The 27,209-nt window shown below is 46.6% G+C and overlaps 1 protein-coding gene across 1 annotated transcript in view; it reads left to right on the top strand.

The window, feature by feature from the left end:
* The window catches only part of B3GAT2 (beta-1,3-glucuronyltransferase 2), a 372,851-nt gene that overhangs the window by 220,155 nt on the left and 125,487 nt on the right, over positions 1-27,209 (top strand). The window contains exon 2 of the mRNA XM_085610919.1: positions 18,835-18,979. Within this exon, the coding sequence (XP_085467045.1) occupies positions 18,835-18,979 (145 nt within the window). The remainder of the gene's footprint in view (positions 1-18,834; positions 18,980-27,209) is intronic.

Genomic DNA, 27,209 nt, shown 5'->3' with positions numbered 1-27,209 from the left:
AACAAATTTGGCAGCGAGGTAGTGCTTGGTCCTGAAAGAGCCCCTTTTATGACTTAGTGTAAATCTGTTCAGTAGTTGCAGAGTTATTAAATGAAAACAAAATTGTATGAGCACAGGTTTAATTAGTGACTTTATTGGTTCATCATGACAAGGATTTTGATTATTATTTGATGTGGATTCTCATTCCCCTCAACTAATACATCCTGAACATTTGGTGATGGTATGTCTGCAATGGAGTGGAATGGGTATGCTGAATTTACGAAGGTGTGGTTGATCCAGGTGGTGTGGGCTTGTCTACTAGCTGCTCGAGGCACATGAAGATGAGGTCAAGTACGTGTCCAGTGGCATGTACAGGGCACCTACGGTAACTTCTATAAACTAGTCAGGATACCATGATGGTCCTGGTCATCCACTAGCATATGCTAATCAGTGGCATGATGTGTTCCAACTTTCATCCCTATGCCAGACACTGTCATCATGTGCCCCACATATCCCCATATAACAGTTAAGGCTATTTTGTTTCCTAGTTGACCCCCAACATGCCAATCCGTTGCAGGATATACCTCACTGATCCATTGTCTACAGTTGCTCCCCAATTTTTTCACCGTAAGCCATGTTCTCATGGAAGAAATTAAAGTATAAGCTGCACATGAGAGAAACTGAGAAACTGCTATGCAATAGGCTTCCTGTGTTACCCCCTCTATTCATGCTGGAGTGTTTGAGGTTTGCTTGATGTCTCACATAGACTACTGCAACTCAATTTGTTTGGAGCTTCCATCTAAGAGTATAAACATATTGTAAAAATGTAGCTGGGCACCTTGTTTGAAATCCAAGAGGTAGGGATCAGGTTTCCACTGCTCAACAGCCTCTACACTGTTTACCTATACGAGAAAAAATACAAATCGAGACCATGTGCTTGATTTACTGAGGTGTATATGAAACTGGTCGCACTACATACCTACCAGGACTCTCAGATTGGAAAACCTACTTCTTCTGTTGATTCCGCTCTTAAAGTGGACTGGAGCTGGTGGACACTTCTTCAGACTGTTAGGACACCAGGTGTAGGTATGAGCTACAACTGCCAGTGGCAGGATATGTACCCTCTGAATCTCAGGAAGGGGCTGGGCACCACCCTTCAGACTATCCTGCTCAAGGAAGAAAAACACCTCTCCATACCCAAGCATTTTGTCCACTCTCTGCGAGCATCTCACCACAGGAGAGACATACACCAGTTAGGTGACACTGGGCACTGATTGAAAGGCACATTTGGCTTAGGAAAACTACTCCTTTCTAAAGGTATCATATTCAATATATTAATATAAAATCCAACTTTACCAATAATTTGGATTATAAATTACTATTAAAGCAAGTAATTCAAGCATTTTTCTAGTTCCCCCAAACCAAAATTAACCATTATGTGTTGTTATAATGTACGCCAGTGTTTCCCTAGTGGAGAGGCAGACTTGCTACATTGAAAAACAGCGCTGGAGGTTTTTTTTTCTGCCAGGACATGTAACATTTTAAATATACATAGTAAGAGGATGAGGAGGCCGAAGCATCTACCTCTGCTAAGTTCCTCCAGCAGCCTGTCACAGCCTACAGCCTCCCAGGCAACACATCGCTGGGTCCACCAGCTGTCAGGGGCCCTAACCACCACTGCTGCCCCCCTCCTGCTTAGAGCGATTCAAGCACCGCCTCCTGCAGTGGATGGACAGATTTGAAAACAGGCTGGCTCAGATAGAGCAGAGCCTTGATCGCCTCCAGTCTGGCATAGATGATGCGCTGTTCTAATCCTTTTTTTTTTAAACTTTTTTTCTTTTGGTGGGAGGAACTCTTGTTGTGGGTGGAAAAGTTCGGAATGGAGTTGGGACTGGGATTTTAGACTATTGTTGGACAGTTTTCTTTGGACATTGGTTGAGGATCAGACGATTTATTTGGGTAGAGGGGTGGGCCTGTTGTGGGCGGAGAGGGTGCATTTTTTGTTGTAAAAAAGTAAAGGACAAAATTATTTGATCATACTTTATGTCTGAAGTAGGTTTTTGGTGTATTACTTTTACTTTGCACTATTTCCTTTTTTGCGCAGCCTGTTTTTTTAATCCACTTATCAAAATGTATACAGTTTAGTTATAGTTGTAAACCCTTGTCTTACTACCCTCTGTAACTTTTATATTTACCATTAGGGTCAATGTGACCATTGCTGCCATGACCTATGTTGCCTACAACAACCTAGATAATCAATTACTTATCTGCAGTAGAAGTTAGTGACTTGCTAACTAAATTAGTTCACTTCATAACCTAGTATAACGTGCATTTGTGAAGCTCATGTTCACCCATAGGCATCTTGGTGCTGGGTAACATATGTGTATTGTTACCCAACTCAATGGTTCTCATTTTATTGACCCCAGATGGATGATAGGCTGAGTGGACCCACCGGGATTTGCACATGTGACTATGAGGTGGAATATAGGACCCTGCAGGGGACGCATTAGTCCACTGAGCCACAAGACACAGACTTCACCCTATAGTTCTCTTACCTGAATAGATGAAGCGATGGCTGCTACCTCTCAACCTTCCAAAGCCTTAGTTACTGCAGAGTTTCCCAAGGTGACATTCTTAATGGTGGTGGTAGTCGTAGCAGGCTAATGCACTATTAGAGAAGGCATCACAAGCGAGGTTCCACTCCCACCTAGGTGAGCTCCATCGTAGGTTTATTTGAAAGGATTATTCATCACAGGCAACTAAATTGAAAATAAAACACAGAATTAGTGGGTTATTTATATCATAACTTTACAAAGATTGAGACCAGACTACTACCACCATTACACAACGAAGAATACCTGATACAATAACTAAAATAGCAATAGTAACTTCTTCTGAGTAATGGGGAGCCAGTGGTTAATTAAAACTAAAGTTACAAAATCCTCAAGTCAGGAAAGTCTGGAAAGGACAATGTTAAGCATTTACGCATCACAAGGCCCGAATGATGATGCTGATTAATGGTGTTCTTCTATATCTAAAATATGGATCACTTTTATGCATGGGTGGGTAATTGGGGCCAGTGTGGGCTATTGCTCATGTAATAGAAGATCCTGCAGCGAGTTGGTGTCTCTTTCACCACATCTGCTCCACCAAGAGTGTTATCATTTATGGTGTAATGAAGTCACTCCTCAATAAATCACAGAGCCCAGGGCAAGAGTGGTAGAGGTTTGATGAATAGATGGGATAGGGATTTGGGGAGAGGTGTGACAAAGACAAGCACTATACAAATCAATATTGATATTCATCTAGGCGATGAACAGCAGATCATCAATCTGTTGTGAAAGGAAATTAAGCAATGCGTATGACACAGTTCAGTTAAATGCATTACAAACAGTCTTCCAGCCCCGAAGACACATTATTATTAGATATCTAAATGTTCTGTCATCTAGGTTTGAAAAATACAAATTATGGAGAAGTGAACCCACACAGTCTAAATAATCATTCTTAAAAGAAAAATGATACTATATTGGCAAATTCGGTGCTGGATCCACATGATTGTCCGTCAATCTTTAGTGCCTGGCTGAAGTGTTCCGGTAAGGTAAGCAGGAGGCTTTTGCCTTTTGTGCAGAAGAAGAAAAGGCCTGCGGATTGTAAAACAGAAACAATATTGTAGAGTCAAGGAGGACAGAAGGTAAGCTTCATGTGGACTGTCCCAAGAAAACTCAGAGGCAGAGCAAAAGCATAGTCTGCTGCAATCATTCAATTGCAACCAATCACAGACAAATGGCTGCATGTACCAGGCTGATCAATCTCACAACTGTCATCATGGCATTTAGCTAAGCACGTGCATAATGTGATGATGTGACATCACATGTCTGTCTCTAGTTACGTACAACAACAGATCCCCCACCTGATCACATAATAGAGGAGTTTCAAATTTGCACCAGCACACACACTCAGCAGCATTGCATTCCCCAAATTAGAGAACCTCTCACCAGTCCACAGAGCTGAGTAGACCTCTTAGAGTCATCATCATGTTAGTTTCCCTGAAGTTGATAACTTCCTTCTTCTGGTTGTTGTTGAGGTAGTCCTGCCCTGAGTCCTTCCATCATCCTCCTGACTCCGAGTAATAAATCTGTCCAACTTGGTTCTGAATCCCGACCCAAATGAGAGAGATTGACCTGTAGTGCACTGCTTTTGATGAACAAGAAGAGAAACATTGAGTATTTTCTTGTGTGTAGATTTGTGTTTGTTAACTAAACTGACTGGTCTGGTCTTTGAAGAGTATGAGCCAGAAAACAAAGGAGTGGACCCAGGAAGCAAATCACGCTAAGTGTCAAAGTGTCACCTTCATGAACAATTATCACCCATCAGGCTACAGACATTGCAAATCATCACAATTAGGCTTACTAGTTAGAGTTGAATACCTTCCCTCACTGTCTGCCACCACACAAATCATCACTCGTATATCATTCATTGGTGCTATACTTACCTGTTCCAATCCAAGCACAACGGTACACAATTGTTGATTCTCTTTGATGAACACCACACACATTGGGCAGTCTTGTAAATCAAATGTTCTGGGGCATTACTGCTAGGGGATGAAAAAAGATAGGCACAGGATGAAGAGACAAGTATTGTCTCTCCAATGTCCTTGAAGGGAATTTGGAAAAGGCTTCTTCACTACACACTGGTCCAACTCTAATCCGGCCATATAGTTGCCTAAAATGGTGGGGCTACATAAGTCAGTTGGAGACAAGCAAAAATAAAATATGATGCACCCCTAGCTATATCCATTTTATTTTTTATTTCTCAACAAATCAGTTTGGCGATAGAAAGTTCCACGGTGGCCCAGGCATACTCAATCAGGGGAAAAAAGTTTGCCCTCAAACTCAAATGATTCACCCAGAGGTTGGTCAACTAACACACATCTATATCTGACCAATGACCCTTATCCTCCTCCTGTGTTATTTCAGGTATGGTGTAATTTGGTGGTATAAAGTGTTGGTTAATTTTAATCATGGTCAATATCGCCATGTTTTGAGGCAAGAGACTGGTCCTTCTCAATATGACCACTGCACCAACTGTACTGAACACATGCTCAACAGACACACTGGTTACCGGACAAGGCAGCTACTTTATTGCCAGCCTGCTGAGCACTGGCCATTGGAACCTTTTCCCATACCAATACACCAATGGTTTTTGTTCCAGATAGACCTCTGCTGGGTGATCCAGATAGTCTTGGGCCATCCTCTGATTGGTCATTGGTACTGCAACTTCCTCAACCCCTTTTACCTTTGCATCTGCACAGGACTTAAGACCTGCAATTTGAAACCAATCCATTGCAGAGGTTAGGACTGATGCTTCTGTTGTTGTTGCCAGTGTTCTTGTTGTTGATGTTGGCTGCTGTGAGCCAACAGCATTGCCCTTGATGAAAGTTGAAGGCTGCACTCCCGAACTTCTACCCAGGAGTGGGCCTCCTCTATTTTCCAGTCGTTCTTCTTCCAGGTCACTGACTTGCTCAGCAATCCACGTCCTGTATTGTGGAACATCCCCTTTTAAAAAAGGAATGAAAGTGGCCAGTTATTGTTTGTACAGTGGATCAAGAATTGTGACACAGGTGTACTATTTGGCCAACACAGTGTCTCTGTGCAGCCTTGTATTATCAGCCAAGCGAAGGATTAAGCTCTCCACCAACTCATGCGCATCTTTCTTTCTGTCCACACCTGCATGCATTTCAGACACCTTCTTTATTTTGTCCTGCAGCAGATGCAACAACGACAGAGCTTGGCCCATCGTACTGTCCTCCTTGCTGACTTCCAGTGTGAAAGCCTCTAAAGGAAGGAGCATTTCAGTCAGGCATTTGACTAGGCCCCATTTGTCCATCTCAATGATCCTGCGTTTCTCAATTGCATCCCCTATTTGCATGGCATAATCAATGATTGGTCTGTACTGCTCAAACAGACGTTGCAACACGTAATAGGTAGTGTTCCAACGGGTTGGCACTGCCTGTATGAGGGCTTTAACTGGCCCTCTATTATCACACTGAATAATCCTCAACTGCTTCCGGGCTTCAAAAGAATGGCTGAAATGAGAGCATATTCTTCTGCAGGTGGACAGTTAGTTGTTGCCTTGGTCTTCTTTTTTGAGAAAGTCATGTAAAATGATATTGATGCTGTGCGCCACACATAGGACCCCGAAATAGCCACCATCTGTCATGGCCTTAACTATATTATTGCCATTGTCCTTGGCAACAAATCCAATATTAAGCCCTCTGGGTCACAGCCATTCAAAGACCTTGCTGTTAAAGTTTTCCAAGATGTTTGTAGCTCTATAGTATTTCTACAAGACGAACACCGCTACTGTTGTATGCTTCCGAGCACCATTAAAATTTTCATCAGCATCCACACCTGGAGATATCATTTCTCTAACCCCCACAACCCCAGTGTGCAGTGATACACATGTAATCAGTGGCTTGGCAACTGGTCCATATGTCTATCATCAGGTGGATTTTGTGAACAGCATTCTGCTGCAAAGCTTGTCCAACCAATTCCAGCACATCGTGATGGAGCACTGGAACAGAAACTCTGGTAAAATAGGTCCGGCTGGGAACTTTCCATTTCGGACAGATGGTTGCCACAAATTCTAGAAATCTCACACCTTCCACAAAAGAAAAAGGCAGGGGATCCAACTCTAAAATTTTAGCCAGCTTACCGTTGTACAAACGTGCCATTGGGTGGTTGCGTTCACATTCCCTATCCTGACTAAACATGGAAGCAATAGTAGCCTGAATTTCTTTCTTTTCTGGTGCCGCTGCCGCAGGTGACTTCTGGAGAGAAGAAGGTGGTAGACTCAATGTGCATCTCAGTGCAGTCACTGAATGCTGTTGCTGTGGTATCTCCATTTGACTCTGAGAGTCTAGTGCCATTTCGAAGTTTCTGATGTGGGTGATGCTAGTGCGCTGCTGAGGACAGGACTGCTTGGCATAAAGATGTCACCCCATTCTTCCTCAACACCTTCACCTTCTGCCGTGATCGGAGCAGATTCCCTGCTCTCATCACCTTCACTAACACTGCCTGCAGCAACTTTTTTAAGGTGAACCTCCCAGCAGATTGCGTGTTGTTTTTTCATATGGGTCGTTTGGCCTCAAGTGCCATAGTGTGTACCAGGCCTAACTCATCGAACAACCATATGGCAAATGGAGCATATAGCAATGTTATCCTCCTTCTTGCTAACCGTAAGAAATCCCAAATTGGAGAGGTCAACTTTCTCTTTGGGACACTGGTGCCACTGCCAATACCCTAAGAAGTGGAGGTAGGTGGTTGCCTCTCTGCAGTATGTACTTCTGCTGAGCTAGTTGTGGATGCAGGTTGCAGGGGCCTTGCAAATATGGGAGCTGACGGTGGTGGTGGTATCAGTGCCACATCCCTTTGAGCAGGTTGAGGAGGGATAATGTCGGTCTCCTCCAGTGTTTGGAAGCATTCATGATGATGACTGGCTCGTCATCCTTACCTTCTTCATCCACAACTATTAGGCTTTCAGGAACTTTCCTTTCCCCTTGCCACTCCTGGTATGTCTCAGACTGAGGTCGGTTCCAATCCACATCCAGATAATCAGAAGGGGGGCTTGGAAAAGATCTGGAATGCAAATGATCTACTGAAAGAGGAGCTTCCACTTGCTCAGCAGGAAGCTCAATCTCCTGTTCTGCTCCTACTTCGGGATCATATACTTGTGGCTGCTGTTGTCCAATTAGCTGAGTTTCCGGCAATCCAATTCAAAATCACTGCTCATCCGCATTGCCGTGATGCAGTGGCTCGTTTTATGTCAGATATGGGCTTGTGCATTGGTTGCAGTGGGCTGAAATCAACAGGAGAGGAAGGTAACAAAACAGGAGCACTCCTACTCCCCTCAAATTAAATCAAACAATCAACAGAGGAGTGTGTCAAATTTGTAGAAAAAAGGAAGAGCAAGCATGTAAACAGTCACAGTAAGAATCTACTGTTGAAAAAACCCACTAGGTTTTTTAAAAAGCCCTCACTCACCAACCTGGTTGGTGACATGCTTCATCATTGGGCCCCACCAGGAGTGGCCGAATACCACCCTAGTGTGCTGCAAAGCCAGTTTACTGCGGAGCTGGTAAAAAAGTGTTTGGTGAAGAGTGAGTAGTGAAATTAAAAATGTCCAAATTGTGTCAAAAAAATCCTTTATTAATTTTGCCAATCAGACACGTATAAAATGAAGTGTGGGATAAAGAACTAAAATTAAAAGTTCTGTTTTATCCCTGGGGGTGCTGTCAACATATTTCTGCCTTTACGAGTGTTAGTCAGGCTTTCATCAGGACCAGAAATGTGATAGTGAAACCCGGCGGTATGGGCGTGCTAAGGCCCACCGCAAACCCTCGTAAAATCGTCGGGTCTGGTTTTATGAGGGTTTGCGCAGGTTCAGAACGGGTGCCTGGCGCCGTAGGCAGTGTGCCATTTTGCCACCACCCCCGTCCCGTGACCCATGGTGCATTAAACCTTTGTACCTACTAATAAACTCGGTTCCTCTCTACCTCTGATGGAATCAACACTGAGTGTTTTCTAATATTTTTAACAATTTTAAACCCTTCGCTAGGGTGGGCCTTAGCGCGCCCATACCGCCGATAAGCAATAATGGTGATTTACTGTTTTTATGTGTGCTACAGAATGCAGCACACATAGAAAGAGCAAAAAGTGAGGAGAAATTTAAAGTTTATCCTCGTATCGCCATTCTAAGACCAGGTATTATTTGGACTTGGATTTTAACACTGCCCCAGCCTTGTAAATCTGTGGCAGCATCAAAATGCAATGGGTGTCGTGGTGGAATGCCCACAGCAACACACATTGCCTGCCCCTTTGCTGCAGCAGACTTCTGCTGGAAGGGGCATATTCACAAGGTGACGGTAAGCCACGTTAAGTGGCTTAGCGACACTTTGTAAATATGGGGATTGGCGCTACACCGCTGGAGTGTCAGAAAAAGGGACTCTCCTGTGGCTTTAGGGGTTTGTAAATATGTCCCTCATTGTGCTGTACTATGCTTTCTCACATGCTGTCTCTGCATTACTGGAGCTGTCCCTTGTAATGAGCTCAATGGACTTCATCCATTAGTTTGGCTTATTTTAAGCCACATAGTTCCGTAATGTATTATTCTCCCTGCTTCAATGCAGAGTCAACAAGCGTGGACCCATCAATCCCTCATGCGCACAACATCTCCACCACATTAGTCAAACACGATGTAGATTGTCTGAAACAACGGGAAGGGGTCTGGACAAAATAACAAACTAAAACAAAAGGACACAATAATAAAGAAAATAAGTGGCACGTATCCCTGTTGAAATAAAAGACCTTACAGTACCTCTCAACTTTAAGTTGAACATATGTTTTGAATTGCTTGCTTTTCTCACACATTATATTGTTCTTGCTTCAGAAAACCTACCAGAGGGATCTCTGTTGGGTACTCTAGTCTCAGTCTTAAATGGCTATTTCAACCTTCAACTGGCTTGCCTATTCCTTGCCAAACCTAAACATATATTCCTTATATGTGAACTAAATCCTTCTCTGATTGACCAGCTAATCCCTCTCTCTAAATGACACTTATCGTGGACTGGGGTGACTCTCCTTCAATTACTTCAAGCTACCTGTACTTCCCTATGTGCCCATGTCTGCATACATTAAGATCTCCTTAATCAAAAAATAGAACCAAATCCCCTCAAGATTCGCCCACACGTTTACCCTTCTTGCTATATATGTAATAATGTACCTCCATAAAATATAGCGGAGAATATTATCCACCACCCCAGTTTTTTTGATAATATCATACTCTCAGCCTCTAGCCTTTTGTTTCATACACCACACAACTCATTGGTGAGACATAATATTTGTATATTGTATAATAGGGGCACCTATTTATAATGTGAAAGGAAGCGAACACCAGAGCCTCTGGTACTTTTCTTTATCGCCTCCCTGAGTAGTTGACGCATTTGATCCACATCTTCAACTGGTCTTCTTAACATTGTAAACCTTTCTTAAGTCTAATGACTAATTGGCTCCTTAAGTAGACTGATAGGCATGGGAGACAGAATAAACATTTTATTGTTATCAGAATCAACATTCTGAAGTTTTTTTACCAGCATGTACATATGCCGTCATGCTACTTCTGACCTCAGCAGTGAGGTTCAAAATGAACATTAAACATCTCGATTTGTCTGAAACTTTTATGACACTTAACAATAGGGTAAGCATTGAAAGAGTACAGGGGAGCATCCGAACATGAAGGCAATACAATGGGGGCGTGGCTTAGCACGCGATGAGAACAGACGTGCCCGGGTAGAGCTCCCGCTTGAGCCTTCCTGCCCCGGGTCGTTTCTCCGTCAAAACTCCTCTACATGGCCCGATTCTGCTGGCGGACCTGCTCCGGGACCTCCTGCCTGCCCAGGCCGACTTTGGGGTGCATCGGAGGTGGGACACCGCGCCGACCCTGGCGACGAGACTGAGGCCGCCTTGCTGGGCGCACGTCTGGAGACCGCGACTACGCGAGCCCGCGGCTTCGGCTGGTTCCCTGGGCCTTGTGCTGCGGCCTGCAGGGGAGCTAACGTGGCACCGAGAGGAAATGCGCGACCGTTGCGGGGGTGTGCCCCCGCGAGACAGGCGCTGCGGTTGGGGACACCTGGGGACCCCCCCTCCCCCACGACGAGCTAATCGGAGGCGGTGGCGAGCTGGGGACAACCCGGAGGGGACAAGAAGACGCAGCCTGCGGCACCCGGCCTACAAATGAGTGGTGTGACTGGGGCCCTGGGAGCGGCGGGGTGGAACCGGAGAGGCGCGGTGCCTAGCCGCTGCCGCCTGTAGGCTACTGCCCTCAAGATACCATTGGGCTGGGATGGCCTTTGGGAAACAGCAACGGAGGTCCCCAGGCCTACGAAGGGACGCAGAGGCTCTGCCTTCCCCCCACGCTCTGGCCTGGTTACAGCTGAACTGAGGCTGCGCTGGAATGGAGGAGTGAGCCACCCCTCTCCCTTGAGGTGGTATAGGACCCGCAGCGGTGGCCTCGACGTCGCGGAGGTGCTTCCCCGCGCGCGACGGGCCTCCGACCCCCCTGCGACAGGGAAGAATACCTTACACGCGCCACCAGCTCCATGCCTAGAGGGGTGCGAACGTGCGCCGGACCGAGAGCTGCAACGGCGAGGGGAAAGCACGAGAAAGCAGCACCTAAGATGGATACCGAACACGTAGCGGCGAAGCTGGATAGCGTCCTGGCAGCCATGGAGCGGATGGAAGAGTCCCTGCAGCAGACACACACCTCCCTGGAGACCCGAATCGATGGCGTGGCAATAGACCTAACCCACCTCCGAGCTGATCATAAAAAGTTGCAAGCACGCACAAAAACGCTGGAAGACACAATGGCAGATGTCGAGCCAGCGGCGAAACAGACGGAAACAAAGGTACAAGACCTCCTGAACAGAGTGGAACTCTTAGAGGGTAGAGCTGAAGATGCGGAGGGCCGGGCACGAAGAAACAACATCCGCCTAGTGGGCATTCCGGAGAAATGGGAAGGGACGGATCCTGCCCGCAGGGTCGGGACTGGCTACGAGACCTGCTACCGGACAGCGCGCTTTCCCTATACTTTGTGGTGGAGAGAGCCCACCGTGTGCCCAAGAGACCGCTCCCCCTGGGCTCTAACCCTAGACCGTTTCTCCTTCGGGTCCTCAACTACAGAGATCGAGATGCCATACTGCGCGAAGCCAGGAATTTAGGGGAAGTCACCATAGACAACGCCGCGGTGATGTTCTTCCCGGACTACACAGCGCGAGTGCAGAGACAGAGGCATTCCTTCCTGGCGGTAAAACGAAGACTGCGCGAAGCGAACCTCAAGTACTCGCTACTTTTCCCAGCCAAACTGAGAGTGGTGGCGCGAGACAAGACACATTTCTTCACGAGCCCCGAGGAAGCGGAGGCCTGGCTGGATGGAGGAATGCCGGACGCGCCGCGAAGGGCGCTGGGAGCTGCCACGACGGAGAGGGTCAGGGGAACAAGACGACGGCACCGCCGCAGGTCGCCCACGCCGCCGCTGGTCAGAGGAGCGATGAGCCGCTCCCCACCGGTGGACCTCGTTCAACAGGAACAGCGGGATGCCCTGCGCAAGGTGGCGGAAATCAGCAACTCCCCGGCGCCGGCGCTCCGCCCGGGCGCTAGCCCGGTGGTGTCCTCAACGGACGATGAGGAGATCTACGGAATCCCGGATACGCAGAGCTCTGGGGGGCCCCCGGAGGTCACGCCGCAAACAGCGGATCTCTTTGGTTGACGGGACCCGGTGGTGGACTGCCGCCTGCTGCATGACACAGGACTACCTGAGTACCTGCTTGGCTGCCCCGCCTACCACTGGCCCTGCCTAGGGCCTCCCTGCGCCCACGCCGTTGCTGCTCTGGGGGACTCGAACACGGAGCTGGACACTGTGAGTACATTTTCTAATCATAAACACGTGAATCATTCACCCACTTCGCAGATACGCAAATGTGCCCCACGGTGCTCTACCGCCGGCCCGCTGCCACAGGAACCACTCGGAGGGGGGCATGCCCCCCCTGGCACCCTCGCCCACACTAGACTGGTAACTGGGCGTACAGCTGCCACGGCATTGAGCAACAGACACTAGACGTCCGCCGGCCAGCAGTGGCTTGCACACCCCACCCGGGAGAGATGCAGGGCACTTCCAGGACTGCACTGTTTTGGTTCCTGATAAGAAAGAAACACAAGAACCCCCTAAGACTGTATAGTTCATGAGCTCACTTGAGTGTTTGGACGGCGAACCGTTGTGCAGGCGACCTTTTGGTATTTTGGACTTTGTTGCCATGTTAAGGCTTTATGTGTTCCCTTTCTTCCCTATCCCCCTACCCTACTGGAGAACAAGACACTGTGCACACGATACTCAACCTAACTGCACGGTGGGAGAGGACAGCTGGACCTGGGGGACCCTTGGGATGGGGGCCACACCCTGGGGGGATGAGGGAGGCGCGCACGCACGCGACTGCTATGGCTAATATCCAAATATGCACCTGGAACGTCAGGGGAATGCACACACCGGCTAGGCGTTCTCATATCTATTCATACCTAAAGCGACATAAAGTCAGCATAGCGCTGCTCCAAGAAACCCATTTGAACGGAGCTGAGGTGCGGGCACTACACCGTAGATGGCGAGGGCAATTGTATGCTACGGAATATTCCTCATACGCTCGCGGAACACTGATATGGGTCCGCCCTGGGACTCCTTGGGAAACCACAGAAACTGTGGTGGATCGGGAGGGCAGGTATACAGCTGCGCAGGGCAGGCTAGATGGCCAGCTTATTACACTAGTGTCCCTCTATTCCCCCAACGTAGATCAGGGTGGCTTCCTGGCGCGGCTCTCAGCGACTATGGCAACTTGGCATGCAACCTCGTGGATAATAGGGGGTGACTATAACTGCACTTTGGACATCACACTGGATCGCTCCTTCCCACCCCCAGCTAATGCCTCTACAAGGGGAGCCACGAAAGCACTATTGGAATGGGCCGCGCAATGGGATCTACATGATGTTTGGCGGCTGCGCAACCCGGGGACGCGGACATATTCCTACTACTCTGGCGCTCACGACCTGCATGTCCGCCTGGACCGGTTCATGGCGTCTACTGACCTCCTACCCCACGTGACAGACACACAATACATGGGCCGCACGCACTCAGATCACAACCCACACTTCATGTCCATGGCCTGGGTCCGCCCGCACCCCCCCGTGCCCACATGGCGCCTACAACCTGCGCTGTTACTGGACGCGGCTTTCCGTGATGCCTTACTCGAGCGCGCCGCGCAATACTTCGAGGATAATGCCGGTACGGCATCCAATCCACAGGTGGAATGGGACGCCTTTAAGGTGGTGCTCCGAGGACACTGCCTGCATGCACAGGGGCACGTGAGGCACCAACTAGAGAGGGACTTAACTAGGCTGGAATCGGACTTGCTTGCGCGAGAGGAGGGGGCTGTGGATGGAGACGGGTACCCGCTACACGAGGCCCACACGGAACACGCGCGCCTCTTGGAGCGACTCCGAAATGTCAACTATGCTGCGCATTCGGCGAGAACACATCACCTTGGCGACAGACCAGGCAAACTTTTAGAGTGGCTGATCTCACAGGACGCCCGCTCGACCCCGGTGACGGCCATACAGAGGGAGGGGGGGGAACTAGTGTACACGCAACTCGGCATACATGACACCTTTACTGCCCACTATGACGCGTTGTATCGCTCCCGCCTATCAGTCCCTCATCCTGATATAGCCGACTATCTCTCCCCCCTGCAAATGCCGCAACTGACTATTGCGCAGCAAGACGAGCTGGGGGCCCCGCTGGAGTCAGATGAGCTCCGAGAAGCCATCTTTAATCTGTCCAATGGCAAAACCCCGGGCCCGGACGGGCTACCGGCTGAGCTTTACAAGGCTGGCTCGGACATCCTCGTCCCGGAACTACTGCGAATGTACACAGCGGCAGAAGAAGATGCGGCTTTACCCCCAACGTTAAATGAGGCCATCCTGGTTTCTATTCTTAAACCTGGCAAGGATAGTACACGGGTGGGCTCTTACCGCCCACTGGCGCTACTGAACACGGATTATAAAATCCTGGCTTCTGCGTTAGCCAGGAGGCTGGCCCCTCATGTACCCGCTCTGGTGCATCGAGACCAAAATGGATTTGTCCCCAAACGTCACACTTCCTACAACATCCGCCGCCTCTAACGGGTACAGGAATACGCCACGCAGCAGTGGCCAAGGGCGGGATGCCTGATACTGGACCTGGAGAAGGCCTTCGACTCAGTCGAGTGGCCGTATCTGAGGGCGGTCGCAGAGAAATATCGGCTGGGGGGGATACAGTGCCATGATTGACCTACTTTATGGCCGACCGACAGTCCGAGTCCGTACGGGCCGCCTCCTCTCCGCTGCCATCCGGGTCCGCAGGGGCACCCGCCAGAGCTGCCCGCTGTCGCCATTGCTGTTTTCACTGGCCATGGAACCCCTGGCCGCGACTCTCAGGACGCATGGGGAATTCCATTGGCGGATGGCCTGCATGCGGTGTCTCTGTATGCAGACGACCTGCTGCTGTACGTCAGGGACATAACTGCCATCCCTGCCTCCCTCACTGACATCTTCCGCACCTTTGAGGAGATGTCGGGCCTGAGAGTCAATTGGGCCAAGTCGGGAGCCTATCCCTTTAGCCCAGCAACGCCTGAATGCGACATCCGGCTGGGAGGGGACAAGTTGCGGTGGCATCCCACCACCTTCCGCTACTTGGGGATAAGGATCTACAGAACCCCAGCAGACATCCTAGAGGGGAACCTCCTTCGAGCAATCGCTTCTGTCCGAGCACAAGTTGGCTTCTGGAACACCTTACCCCTTAACGTGCCTAGTCGTGTGGCACTGACCAAAATGATAGTGCTGCCTCGCCTACTCTATTATTTTGCAAATATGCCTCTGTATGTTCCCACCAAGCTGTTCCGCGAACTGGAGGTGCTGCTGCGTAGCCTCATCTGGAACAAGGGGAGACCGCGGGTGGCGCTGGCTAAATTATACATGCCCACGGATTCCGGGGGCTTGACAGTTCCTAATATGGAACTGTACTACCTCGCGGCACAGATGCAATGGGTGGCGGGATGGCTGTGCGGCAAGCAGCTTGAGGACACTACCTCGCACGTGGCTGCCTGGACACGAACACAAATAAATACACTGTTCCACCCAATAACCCGCGCGCCCTGCCCCTCCCAGGTCTACCTGGCGGTAGCGCGCAGATGTTTCCTGCGGTGCCTCCGCCTCACGCGCGCGACTACGCCATACGCCCCGAGTTTGCCACTCTTGGGCATGCCTGGCCCGACGGGACCGCTCACGGAGGCCCACTTGGCTGGATGGGAACAAGCTAGAGTGGACACGCTGAGCGATCTATATGTAGATGGCGACTTACTTGCGTTCGCCAACCTGGCTGAAGACACGGCTCTCCTGGCGGGACAGTTCCTCCTACATGCCTCCCTCATGCGTACGCTCACGACTTCCTGGGGCGACATGGCGGTGGAACCCCCGACGCATACCTTCATCCAATATCTGCACGTTATGGGCAATGGCACGCACATCATACACTGGCTAGCACAGGCACTGCAGGCGCACTCGCAACCATCCACATTAACACTGAGGGAGCGCTGGGCGACAGACAGGGGAAGAGACTGGACAGACAAAGAATGGGCGCTGATACTTGCCAGCCCGACCAACATTCCACGCAACCCCCGCTTTAAAATTATACAATACTACATACTGCAGCGCGCATACCTTACACCTGACAAGATTAACAGATACTTCTCGCGGACAGATGCAGCTTGCCAGCGGTGCTCGCAACCGGGAGCGGACCTCTTACACATGCTATGGCACTGTCCTGGTATACAGACATACTGGGACAACGTATTGTCACTGTTTGCGTGCAGTGCTGATGGACGACTACCGCGCACATGGGACGCATGCATACTAGGGTTGTATAGGCGCACAAAAGATAACAAAGTGCAGGCACGCTTTTGGGACATAGGTCTCATAACGGCCAAACGCTTGCTCACCAAGCATTGGAAGGCAGCAATCCCCCCGCACATCAGACATTGGAAAGCCTCCTTCGTTAATTGGGCACAGGCGGAGAGTGCGGTGCTTCTTCGTGAGGAAACTGCGGGACTCCGGAAGTTCCCCATCGCCCAGCTTTGGGACGACCTCCTCACGGCATTTCAGGTGGCCTGTCAGGACCGAGGGATAACCTGAGTCTCTGGAGAGCGCCGCTCCCTTGTTGGCTGGGTAGCAATATCCCTAAGACCGTGACGGAGTTAGCTCCCGCCCCCCTCTGCTTGCCCCCTAGCGCCTCTAACTTTTGCCCTACAGGAGACTGCTGCCGGGAATCACTCGCTGTACAACCATGGCGCGCGCGCAGGGATTGCTGCTGCCGCAGCCTGAAGCAACGCGCATAATACCCGGTTGCGGGCCCGGACGGGAAGACATGATCGCTCCGCCCTACCCAGCCGCTCCATCCCAGGCACAGAGGAGCGCCCTATACATAGAGAAAAAGGGTGCGGGCAAGGGCGCTACGGGCTCCCGGCCTTTCTGACAGCCCCCTTCTCTCTCCCCGCCCCCCTCCGGCCTGCTGCTTCCCGCGCACATCGCGTGGTCCCGCTGTGCCCCAATCGACAGTTGATGCCCCCTCCCGCTCTAACGCAGAATGATCTCCTCTTCCCTCCTCCCCCCTTACCCTTGACCCGCCTGAGTTTACGACCCTAATCTTGATCCCCCCTATCACAGCACATACACAGGGAACAGTTTGGTCATTGGTTAAGCTCCCTGATCGGATCCCTACTTACCCACGGATAACAAATGATGGATGCGTTGTCCGGCACCCCCGAAGCGCTACCCTACCTAGCGTGCCCTGAATACTGCTGATGAGGCAGTGATGGCGCGCACTCCGCGCACGGGACGGATACGCCCGGAGCGCACGGAGCGATCTTACCCGGAGCGCGCTGAGTTGTGTACCGGGCGTGCCCGGACACTTAGCGGCTTGAGGGACACAATGCTGGAGGGACGGATGCGCGCCATGTAACACACACATAGACTTGAACTGCGAGGCTGCACACTGGGCTCGTCGGATATACGCGCTGCCATATATGTCACTGTGAGCTATACCGAAACCTCCTTGTCGCGCTCCAGCCTACACTATGAACACGACGCAAGTGCTAAGCTGCCCGGAGGCCTTGACACTGGGGGGTAACCACGGTGTCCTGTACGACTCCCGCTAAGGGCCTGGGTGGCAACCGAAATAGTCGCAATGTGGGCTGGAACACAGCGCCATCCTCTATTGCTGGTAATGCGCTTCAGAAACACCACAACAAAACACAGAAAAGCACCATAGGCCTACCTTTTCACAATGTACGCACCTAATTCCTATACAAATGTTCACATGCACAACGCCGCCGGACCTCCGGGCTGCCGGCTGAATGGCTGTGTCTTACAATCTGGAAACGTGTGTTTATTGTCTAACTGATCCGACACCTTGGATGGTGAATATACATTGTAAAATGATGCAACTGCGATTAATAAAGGTTTTCAAAAAAAATAAAAATGAAGGCAATACAATTTCGTAACACTAATTCTAAGTCTAAATAAATATATGAAGATATTGTAATAAAAATGAGTCAGAGTCTAAAGACAGTTACATTAAAGTTACAGTTGGCAGCTTCTCCAAGGGCGTATCACAGCCTGCTGCGGCGCAGTGCAACGCCAACCCTCCAGAGGGCCCCCAACCCTTAATGGGGCACCATTCAGCCCAAGGCCCATGAATATTTGTGAGATATGGGAGACTCAGCCCCTCCTTAGAATCGGCAGAGAGAGCCCCATCATTGTGTGTTACATCACTGAGCTCCTCCCATCCTGCGGGAGAAGACACTGAATTGCTTAACATTTCTAACCATTGTTAAGTAAATGAGCACCTTTAAACAATTTGAGCAAACAAGAGAGGGAAAGAGAGAGAGGCAAAAGTGAGCCTTTTATATGCACTGGCCATTTTCCATGATCATGCACCAATCTCTCCCCCTCCCTCATTTCCGACTGCAGTTTTATGTCTTTTTATGCTGCCCCTCAAACTAGTTATGCACAATTAACCTCACAGAGAGCAGCATGTAAAAACGGTAATCTAGAAAATGCTGTTTAGCTTTTGGGGTTTGATTCCGATTATCGTTCGTTTTATCTTCTTGCAGCCATCGTCTCACATAACCCACAATTATGTTATGTTTCTTCTCTCCCTCTGCAGATGCGCACAACTCGAAAGGTATCCATTTGGCCAGTAGGGCTGGTGGGTGGACGTCGCTACGAACGCCCGGTGGTGGAAAATGGAAAAGTTGTTGGCTGGTATACAGGCTGGAGAGCGGATAGACCTTTTGCTGTTGATATGGCAGGTAAGTGAGTTTAGGTCTGACTTGATGTCGTAGTCTGAAATAACTAATTTTATATAAGGGCTGATTATGACTTTGGTGGAATGGGAGTGGGCCGCCACACCCGCGCCCATCCCCCACACCGCCAAAGTCAACCGCCACCCTACAGATTACGAGTCTTTTCGTGGTCTGGCGAGCAGGCAGCACGGCGGTCCTGCGGTGGTGTAGTTCTAAGGCTCAGATTTGAGCCATTGAACTGCAGCGCCAAAGCAAGTTCCTGAATGGTGTGCTGTCCATGCCATGCAGGAACTGAGGTGCATGCACACAGGGGGGGCACACCTTGTGCCCCCCTGCTTGCACACCCATGCACAGAAGCACCAGGGGACCCTGTAGCGCCCCCTTACTTTCCTGACCGCAACACTTTTCATAGCGGGATCACCACCATGAAAAGTCAGGAGGTCAGAAAATTGTAATATGCATGGCAGTCCCACAGCAGCATATTGCTGCCCCAGACCGCCACTCCATCACCAAGGGATCACGGATCCCTGGGGGTAAAGGTGGTCCTATGGCAGTCCAAATGCTGTAGGCGTAATATGGTGGTTAGACCACTGGTGCGGCCACCACCCCCCTCCACCGTGGGTTTGGCAGTCCTATGGACCACCAAACCCGTATTTAGGCCTCAATTCTTTAAAATGTACAATGAGTAGCCTTTAAGTTTCTCAAAGAGAAATATTTCACTGTAACCTCATGGCACTGGCTGATTGATATCATTGGCTGGTTGGTGCATCATTCTGCCTCTTATGAAATGCTAAAAAGACTCAAACCCTGTGGCGTAGTGTCAAGAAGGGCAAATCCCTCTCTAAACGCCTGAACTAATATTGTATTCTTTCTTGTTGTAATGTCAATTGTAAAAATATATATGCCTGTTGGCTATTGGTCAACCATCACTATCCTCTCAATCTTCGAACACACTCATGTTGCACACTTTACTCTCACCCTCACTGTTGGGTAGGTAGGAAGCACTTCTAATGAAACGAAATAGATAAAAAAAATCTGTATTTTAATAATCAATATAAATTCATCACTGCTGTGTTATATAAAACATAATAAATCATACACATAAAGATCATATACAGTTAAAATGATAAAGGCACCACACACTTTATCACAGTTGTTTCAAAACATATTCCATGCCGTGAAAAGGAGAACAATAATTGACAAGCAATGTGTCATACATCTGTCAATTTGGATTTTTGGAGGCAGTGTCAGACATAAAATACTGATCAACTGAACAATTTTCGAAAAGAATCCGAGTGGTTGTCATTTGTCAGTCACATCAAAACCAGGTTTTATACACAACCGATATCGGGTCTTTACGTATCAAGAAGGGGATGTATTAAAAACAGGGATGACCCCTCAACCACGAAGTGAATAAGATTATAACAAAATGGGTGTATTTATTTAGATCACAATAATCCGACATCAATCGAATAAAACAGGTCTATTTTTGGTAAATCTGAATAATTCTTGGATTTAAACGGGTAATTTGAGCCCTTAGAAGCATGAAACTAGCCGAGTGATAGTTTTCACCCCATTCCAAGATGGCGACTACGGATCAGACAGGGGAAAAAAAACGTCAGTTTCCATTAAGACACGCAAGGTTAGACGTCACACGTGATCTAACGGATATAACAAACAATTGTAGTAAGCACGAACAGAAAGCGGAAGAATAGACGAAAGACGGAGGGATACATACACGACCCCGATACACGGTAAGCGATGGGTGGATTAGTTAACGATATGGGCTGGAATAAGTCCGCTCAAGCAGTGACATTATAGTACGGGGGTAGAAATATCTCTTACATTGTGTCGGAACCATTTAAATCCTTATCGAGTTCCCACATGCGCCGCTTTGCAGCGAAGTGCAAGAAGTCTGTTAAAAAGAATTCCAACAACGGAGGGCTCATGGTAATTCACTAAAAGATTGACCCTATTAATGAGGGTTGACGGTAAACACACCGAGTAGTTGCAATGAGCATGATGTCGATCTAGTAAGGTGGACGAATGGGTTTATCCTTTTAGAATAGGAAATGTAAACAACAAGGGGTAACGAATACGCCTACCTCCATTTCAGGTGACCCTACAGTATTGACATAGAGGGGGTCTAATAGAAAATACTAATGAATAAACAATAAGTGGATGAATAGACAGCGTAACAAACAAGCGGTGTAGATACATTTGGACTCACACAGTGGTTTTCACTCGCTTTTCAGAACATCAAGGGAGATGACAAACTACATGCTCACCCCTGCCTGAATAACAAGTAAACACAAAAGAGGGATCGATATCCATCTGGAATAAATAAAGCTCCAGAAAAGAAAGGTGAGCGCGAATTGAGCAAACCATTATAAAAAACCGATGTATATTAAATAAAAGGGAGATTAATTAACAACCATTGCTTTAATTTAATCTTACAGTGACCGAGACCATTCCTGGCAAACTAATTGAATTCGAATTGAAACCTACCCCGTCTTTTTCGTGCCTTGAAAAAATTGAGGTGGGTCGTTGTTCCTGAATATGAAAATAATTGAAGTATACCTATATAGTGAGCATATGGATTAGATACAATCAATACATTATATTTCCACCTTGGGAATGCTTTGCCTTGAGGTGCAAATTATAGAGGTCTTTTTTAATAGCCCACCAATGATTATAATGGATGTACCTCCTCATTGTAGCAATTTATGTAAATGCACAACCACTAATAAGGAACCGTAAAAATATGGCTAGATGATGTAATAAGAGTAAAATCAGTGACACCAAATAGGGACAAGTAAGGAGGGCCCTTTGATTCTCAAATTATGTTCGGAAATAGAGATCTATATATGAGTTTTCTATTATTCTAGCAATCTCTGCAAGTTTCCAAACGTCCGTCCAGACATCTACAAGTACTCCACTTTTGGAGACTTTTTTGCCGCAGCACAATTGTACCGGTGAGTTCCATGTAGAAGTGGATGATAAAAGTTGGGTGTAATGACAATGGTTGAATGAGTATGAAAAGGTGTGTGCAACGAGCCATATAGATTGGAGAAGTGGATGATAAAAGTTGGGTGTAATAACAATGGTTGAATGAGTATGAAAAGGTGTGTGCAACGAGCCATATAGATTGGAATAATGAATAGTTGGGTTTGTTGACCGGTATTAAGCACTTTTTGATCTTGAAATAGTCTACATATTTGAAAATACAAGTCTATTTAATAGACACAGTGTAAAAATGAATACTTGTAGAAAAATTATATATCTGTATTGGTAACATATGTAAATGCACCGTTGTAACAAAAAAATTTTTTTTAAATTATCGGTTTAGATTTTAAAATGTACAAATATGTTTCTTTAATAGGTGAACTCTACATCATAACTGAACACTTATATTTACAAGGAGAAAATAGCTTGAGTCCTGAGGAAGGTGGTTCTAAGTGAAGTTTTCACCACCGAAACGCGTCGACGCCTGTTGTTTTTTAAGTGTTAAATTTGGTACAGTTAGGGAAAGACAGGGATCAGTATTTTATGTCTGACACTGCCTCCAAAAATCCAAATTGACAGATGTATGACACATTGCTTGTCAATTATTGTTCTCCTTTTCACGGCATGGAATATGTTTTGAAACAACTGTGATAAAGTGTGTGGTGCCTTTATCATTTTAACTGTATATGATCTTTATGTGTATGATTTATTATGTTTTATATAACAAAGCAGTGATGAATTTATATTGATTATTAAAATACAGATTTTTTTATCTATTTCGTTTCATTAGAAGTGCTTCCTACCTACCCAACAGTGAGGGTGAGAGTAAAGTGTGCAACATGAGTGTGTTCGAAGATTGAGAGGATAGTGATGGTTGACCAATAGCCAACAGGCATATATATTTTTATACTTGTATTTCTGGGTACTCCAGCCTTTGGCTTCAAGAGTCCCCTCTCCTTGGTTTTCAAGGTAATGTCAATTGACCTAACAGTATTTGTTTCTGAAACACATATATCTTGCCACAATATCTAATATCACAGTACAGCGTACAGTTTCTCAAGAATACTTCTATCAAGTTACAGGTATGCCACAGGGTTTGAGTCTTTATAGTCTTCCTATGTACCCCGTCCCTGTGTAAATCATAGGGGTATCTCCCTCCTTTTTTACGTTTTCCTGTGAAATGCTTCCATTGAAATGTAGGAGGGACTACATTCCTTCTCACAAGTACTTCACACATTACATTATTCATCCTTAGCAGAAAGCAATCTTTTTTGTTTTTACACTGCTCTGGCATTTTTAATGCTTTAGTCGTTAACATAAAATGCAAGCCAGACCTTGTGCTTTAGCCAAAGCTTGTTGTGAGTGTATTCAGACGTAATCTGGTTGTGTTATCAAATTATTAGTTGCTTTATCTAATTATTGTGGTATTATAAGAAAATTGATATATATTAGTATGCTAGGTACTGTTAGTACACACGCTCCTGCTCTTATCCTGTTGTTGACCGACTGATTCGTTTTGGAATTAGTTTACATTACATATTATAACAGAGTATTGCAAACATTGAACTATGGTCAATTTTATGTCAAGCCTTTCAAACAGCGCAAAGTGCCTAGTTGCAGAAGAGCTATTGTGAACTTACAGTGGGCTTAGATATCACTCATTGCTTACCGCTGGTTGGATTTACTGTCCCTCTCATTAGCTTGCTTCCTATTGATTGCCTTCCTCTTCTTGTATTTATTTATCTTCTGGAGCATAGTTTCTTTACGATATTTTCGATAGCCTGGCTTGTGTCCTTCCACTGCTCACATTTAGGAAACTACTTTTTTATTTTTCATTCAGTGCTTCATTAGCATGCATGTGTTTTCTAGCTCTCCCATGTGTTGCTTCTATCCTTGTGCTGTGGTGCTCCTCGCTCCTCCCAGCTTGTTTGTAAAGCAAAAAAAAAACAGTTATTTTTGATGAGTGATGGCTGAAGAGTAGACATAAAGGTTTTTTTTTTGTTTCTCCTGCATTCTGCGTATTCTTTAAAAGCACAAGCTTTGGCACACAGATGCTTTAAAGGTGCTAGGAGAAGGGCTGTCTTCTGCATGCACTTAGCTGGCATCTGAGGTAGAAGTTAAACTCAGCATGACACTTCTCCTGGAGGCCCGTACATCTCTCCCCTGGGCTAGGACAGAAGGACCAAGTAATTGAATCCTATGAAAAGTAAAGTAGACCTAGGCAAGCATTTTCCTTTATAATCTGACACTAACCTATTCTTTTTAAAATTCTGTTTAGTTTCTTGACTGAAAAGTGTTTGAAAAATAACCCATGCCATTTATAAAGATTGAAAACATTGAATTCATATCGTTTTGAAATACTATAAGATATGTTTGCTTTTCCTCCAGTGTGTTTTTTTCTTTTACTTCTGTTACACAGTACCTTATAGACAAACATCGGCAAGGCCGGCAGCTCGGCACTTGCATTATAAAGGTGAGATATTGTCTTTGCAGGTATTTGTTTAAATTTGGCTGTAGTATTAATGCTACAATGGCAAACCTACATCGCATAAATAGACACCTGGCAGTCTTTAGGGTTCTTGTAGAACAGTGCATGACAAGAATAATTTTCTGCAGTTTATACAAAATCTTGACAGGGACAGCTGCAGATGGATGGAGTCTGAAACCCCAAGCTTAAGGGAAAGCCTGTGACATCTGCAACCTTAGTAGATGAAACCACAGAGGCTTCCAAATTGATCTCATCAATCCCGAGGTGTAAAGCCGGAGTAGCCCGCAGCTCCTTCTAGCTGTCAGCTCCTCATGCTTGGGTGATCTTTCGTGTATACATCTCAACCACTCCAGTGCTCACAATTCAGATTTTCCACTCACAGACAGCTGTTCCTCAATGCCTTGCAAGCATTTTTTTCTACTTTAGAGATGCAGCAATACTTCCCATTGCAGCACTGTCATAGAATAATAATCGTTTTCTTGGTATTTTGAAGGGCCTGTCAGTGCTTAATTTGTAAAACAATTAAGTGCCAGGGCCCTCATCAGGAGACCACTGCAGCCTACCCCATCCATTACCTCTACCAGCGCTACCAATGACAGAACCAAACAAGGTACTAATTATCACACTCCTACAAGTGTGACAATCCAGACTATTGCAGGCCCCCAAAACTGTAAGATTATCATGGCCGGCAGGTAATAGTCATTTTAACGTATATTGAATTAGTAAACAACTGTTGTTGTGCTCACTCTAAAACAGACCAACAGTCCACCAAGTGGCTGATTGTCATTGCAAGTGCTGGTGCTGCCAATTAGGGGCTGGTGCTGAGCACTGGAAACCACCTGCTCAAATTAAGCACTGGGGCCTGTTTACGTTCTTTTTAGTGATGAATTGAAAGCGTCAGTTTCAGAAATGAATTATTGGCGAGAAAACAATTAGTACAATTATTGAAGGACTCAATACATGGGATAAAAGGCCAAACTACTGTATACTGTAGATATATACATTTACTTATGGTCTTTGATATAACAGGAGACATTTTTTGAACTAGGAAAATAAATAGGGAATTTATTCTCACTTGCTATCCAGTAATACTTAGAACCTTTCACTGGGTTAGTGTCACTAAAGTGACATTAACCATCACAAAATGTTTTTTTCCTAATTTACTTTCCAGTACAAAACCTGTTTTGCGCTGGAAAGTACCCTAAATGTAACGCAAAGCAGTGCAAAGCTTTGCTTTGTGTTACTTAGCACCAAGGGGGCGTTCCATGGTCATTCCCACATACGGTAGACTCAGGCACATACTCTAGCACTATGGCGCTAAGGTGTGTGTGCCTCGCGCATGGCAGCTAAAATCTGGCGCAAGGAAGGGAAAGGGGAGGACAGAGCCATATCTCTGTAGATATAGCAATCTCCTACTCCCTCGCTGTCACGCTATGCAACGCAGCATTTTTGGCTGCTGCGCTGCATTTTGTGATTTAGTTGAAAATCTAGGCCATTGTGCCATAAAATCCAGCCCACGGCTATTGATAAAAAGAGGGCATATTAGCACCTCTGTTTTTATAATCGTATTGTGTTATATTTGCCTGATGCTTCTCAACAACACGTACCCTTAATGTATCATGAGAGATGCAACATATATGAGAAATGATCCAGCCACTAGACTAGAAATTACAGAGCTTCCAGAAACAGTCATATTGCACACAGTTGCAAAGGTATAGAAGAGTTTACTGCTAGTCAACAGGGTAAGATATGTGAGCGTTTGCAGCTAGTCACCGGGGTAGTGTTTGATTGCTGTAAAAAAGCGCTAACATGGATTAGATGGAAGGAAAATATAACATGTGAAACATCGGTATACCAAGGACAATGGATAAAACATGTAAAAAACACTTGAAGGATTAACAAAATGGGAAATTATAGGAATCTCCAGGGTGGAGGATGTCTGGCATTTAGGTTATATGAAGTCCTTCACAGAATTACCAGAAGAATTAGCTGCATAGACCACAAGTCTACTAATATCTCAAACTTCTACATGCTCAGTCATGCCTTACTGAGGCAAGGGCACTGATCCATGAAATACAATCTATCAGAAGCTAAGATTACACTGGGTTCCATCGAACCTAGGAAAACAAATCTCACATATACATTGTACTCTAATCAATAATCGCCAGATAAAACAGGAAAGAGATTTTTTTTTCTTATGATCGGGAATGGTATAGTAACACACAAATAATGGGCATCTATTGCATACATTTTAGCAGAGGTTACACAACGTTTAGGGGCACTGACACCAAATTTAACAGTACTAGGAAGAATGAAGAAGCAGGCATAACTAAGGTATATGAAAACACTGATTGGCCATGTCTGTTTAACTGCAAAAAGAAATATAACCAAGCACTGGCCATCACCGGCACCACCCACAGTGCAAGAATGGAAGCAGGGTATGGCTAGATGTGCCCCACTAGAAAAACCAGTGTACTTGAAGTCCACGTAGACATTTAAAAATATGGTACCCTCGGATATCATATTTTGGTCCTGATATCTGAATCTGCAGATCAAATGTAAGACGAATACTGAATCTCAATTTACATATGTGAACATTATTTTAATGTTATGTAGGGATGGCAAACTCCATTATGTGATGTTATTTTTTGATAAAAATTGAAAATTAACAAAAAGTGCTATAAAATGGCATATTGAGGAGGGGGCTAAGAAAGTTTTCAATCACCACTGGGGCTTATTAAT

Source organism: Triturus cristatus, chromosome 6, assembly GCF_964204655.1.
Source record: "Triturus cristatus chromosome 6, aTriCri1.1, whole genome shotgun sequence".
NCBI classification, from domain to species: Eukaryota; Metazoa; Chordata; class Amphibia; order Caudata; family Salamandridae; genus Triturus; species Triturus cristatus.
Note: the sequence above shows the minus strand (reverse complement) of the source record. Positions and strands in the feature narration are given on the sequence as shown.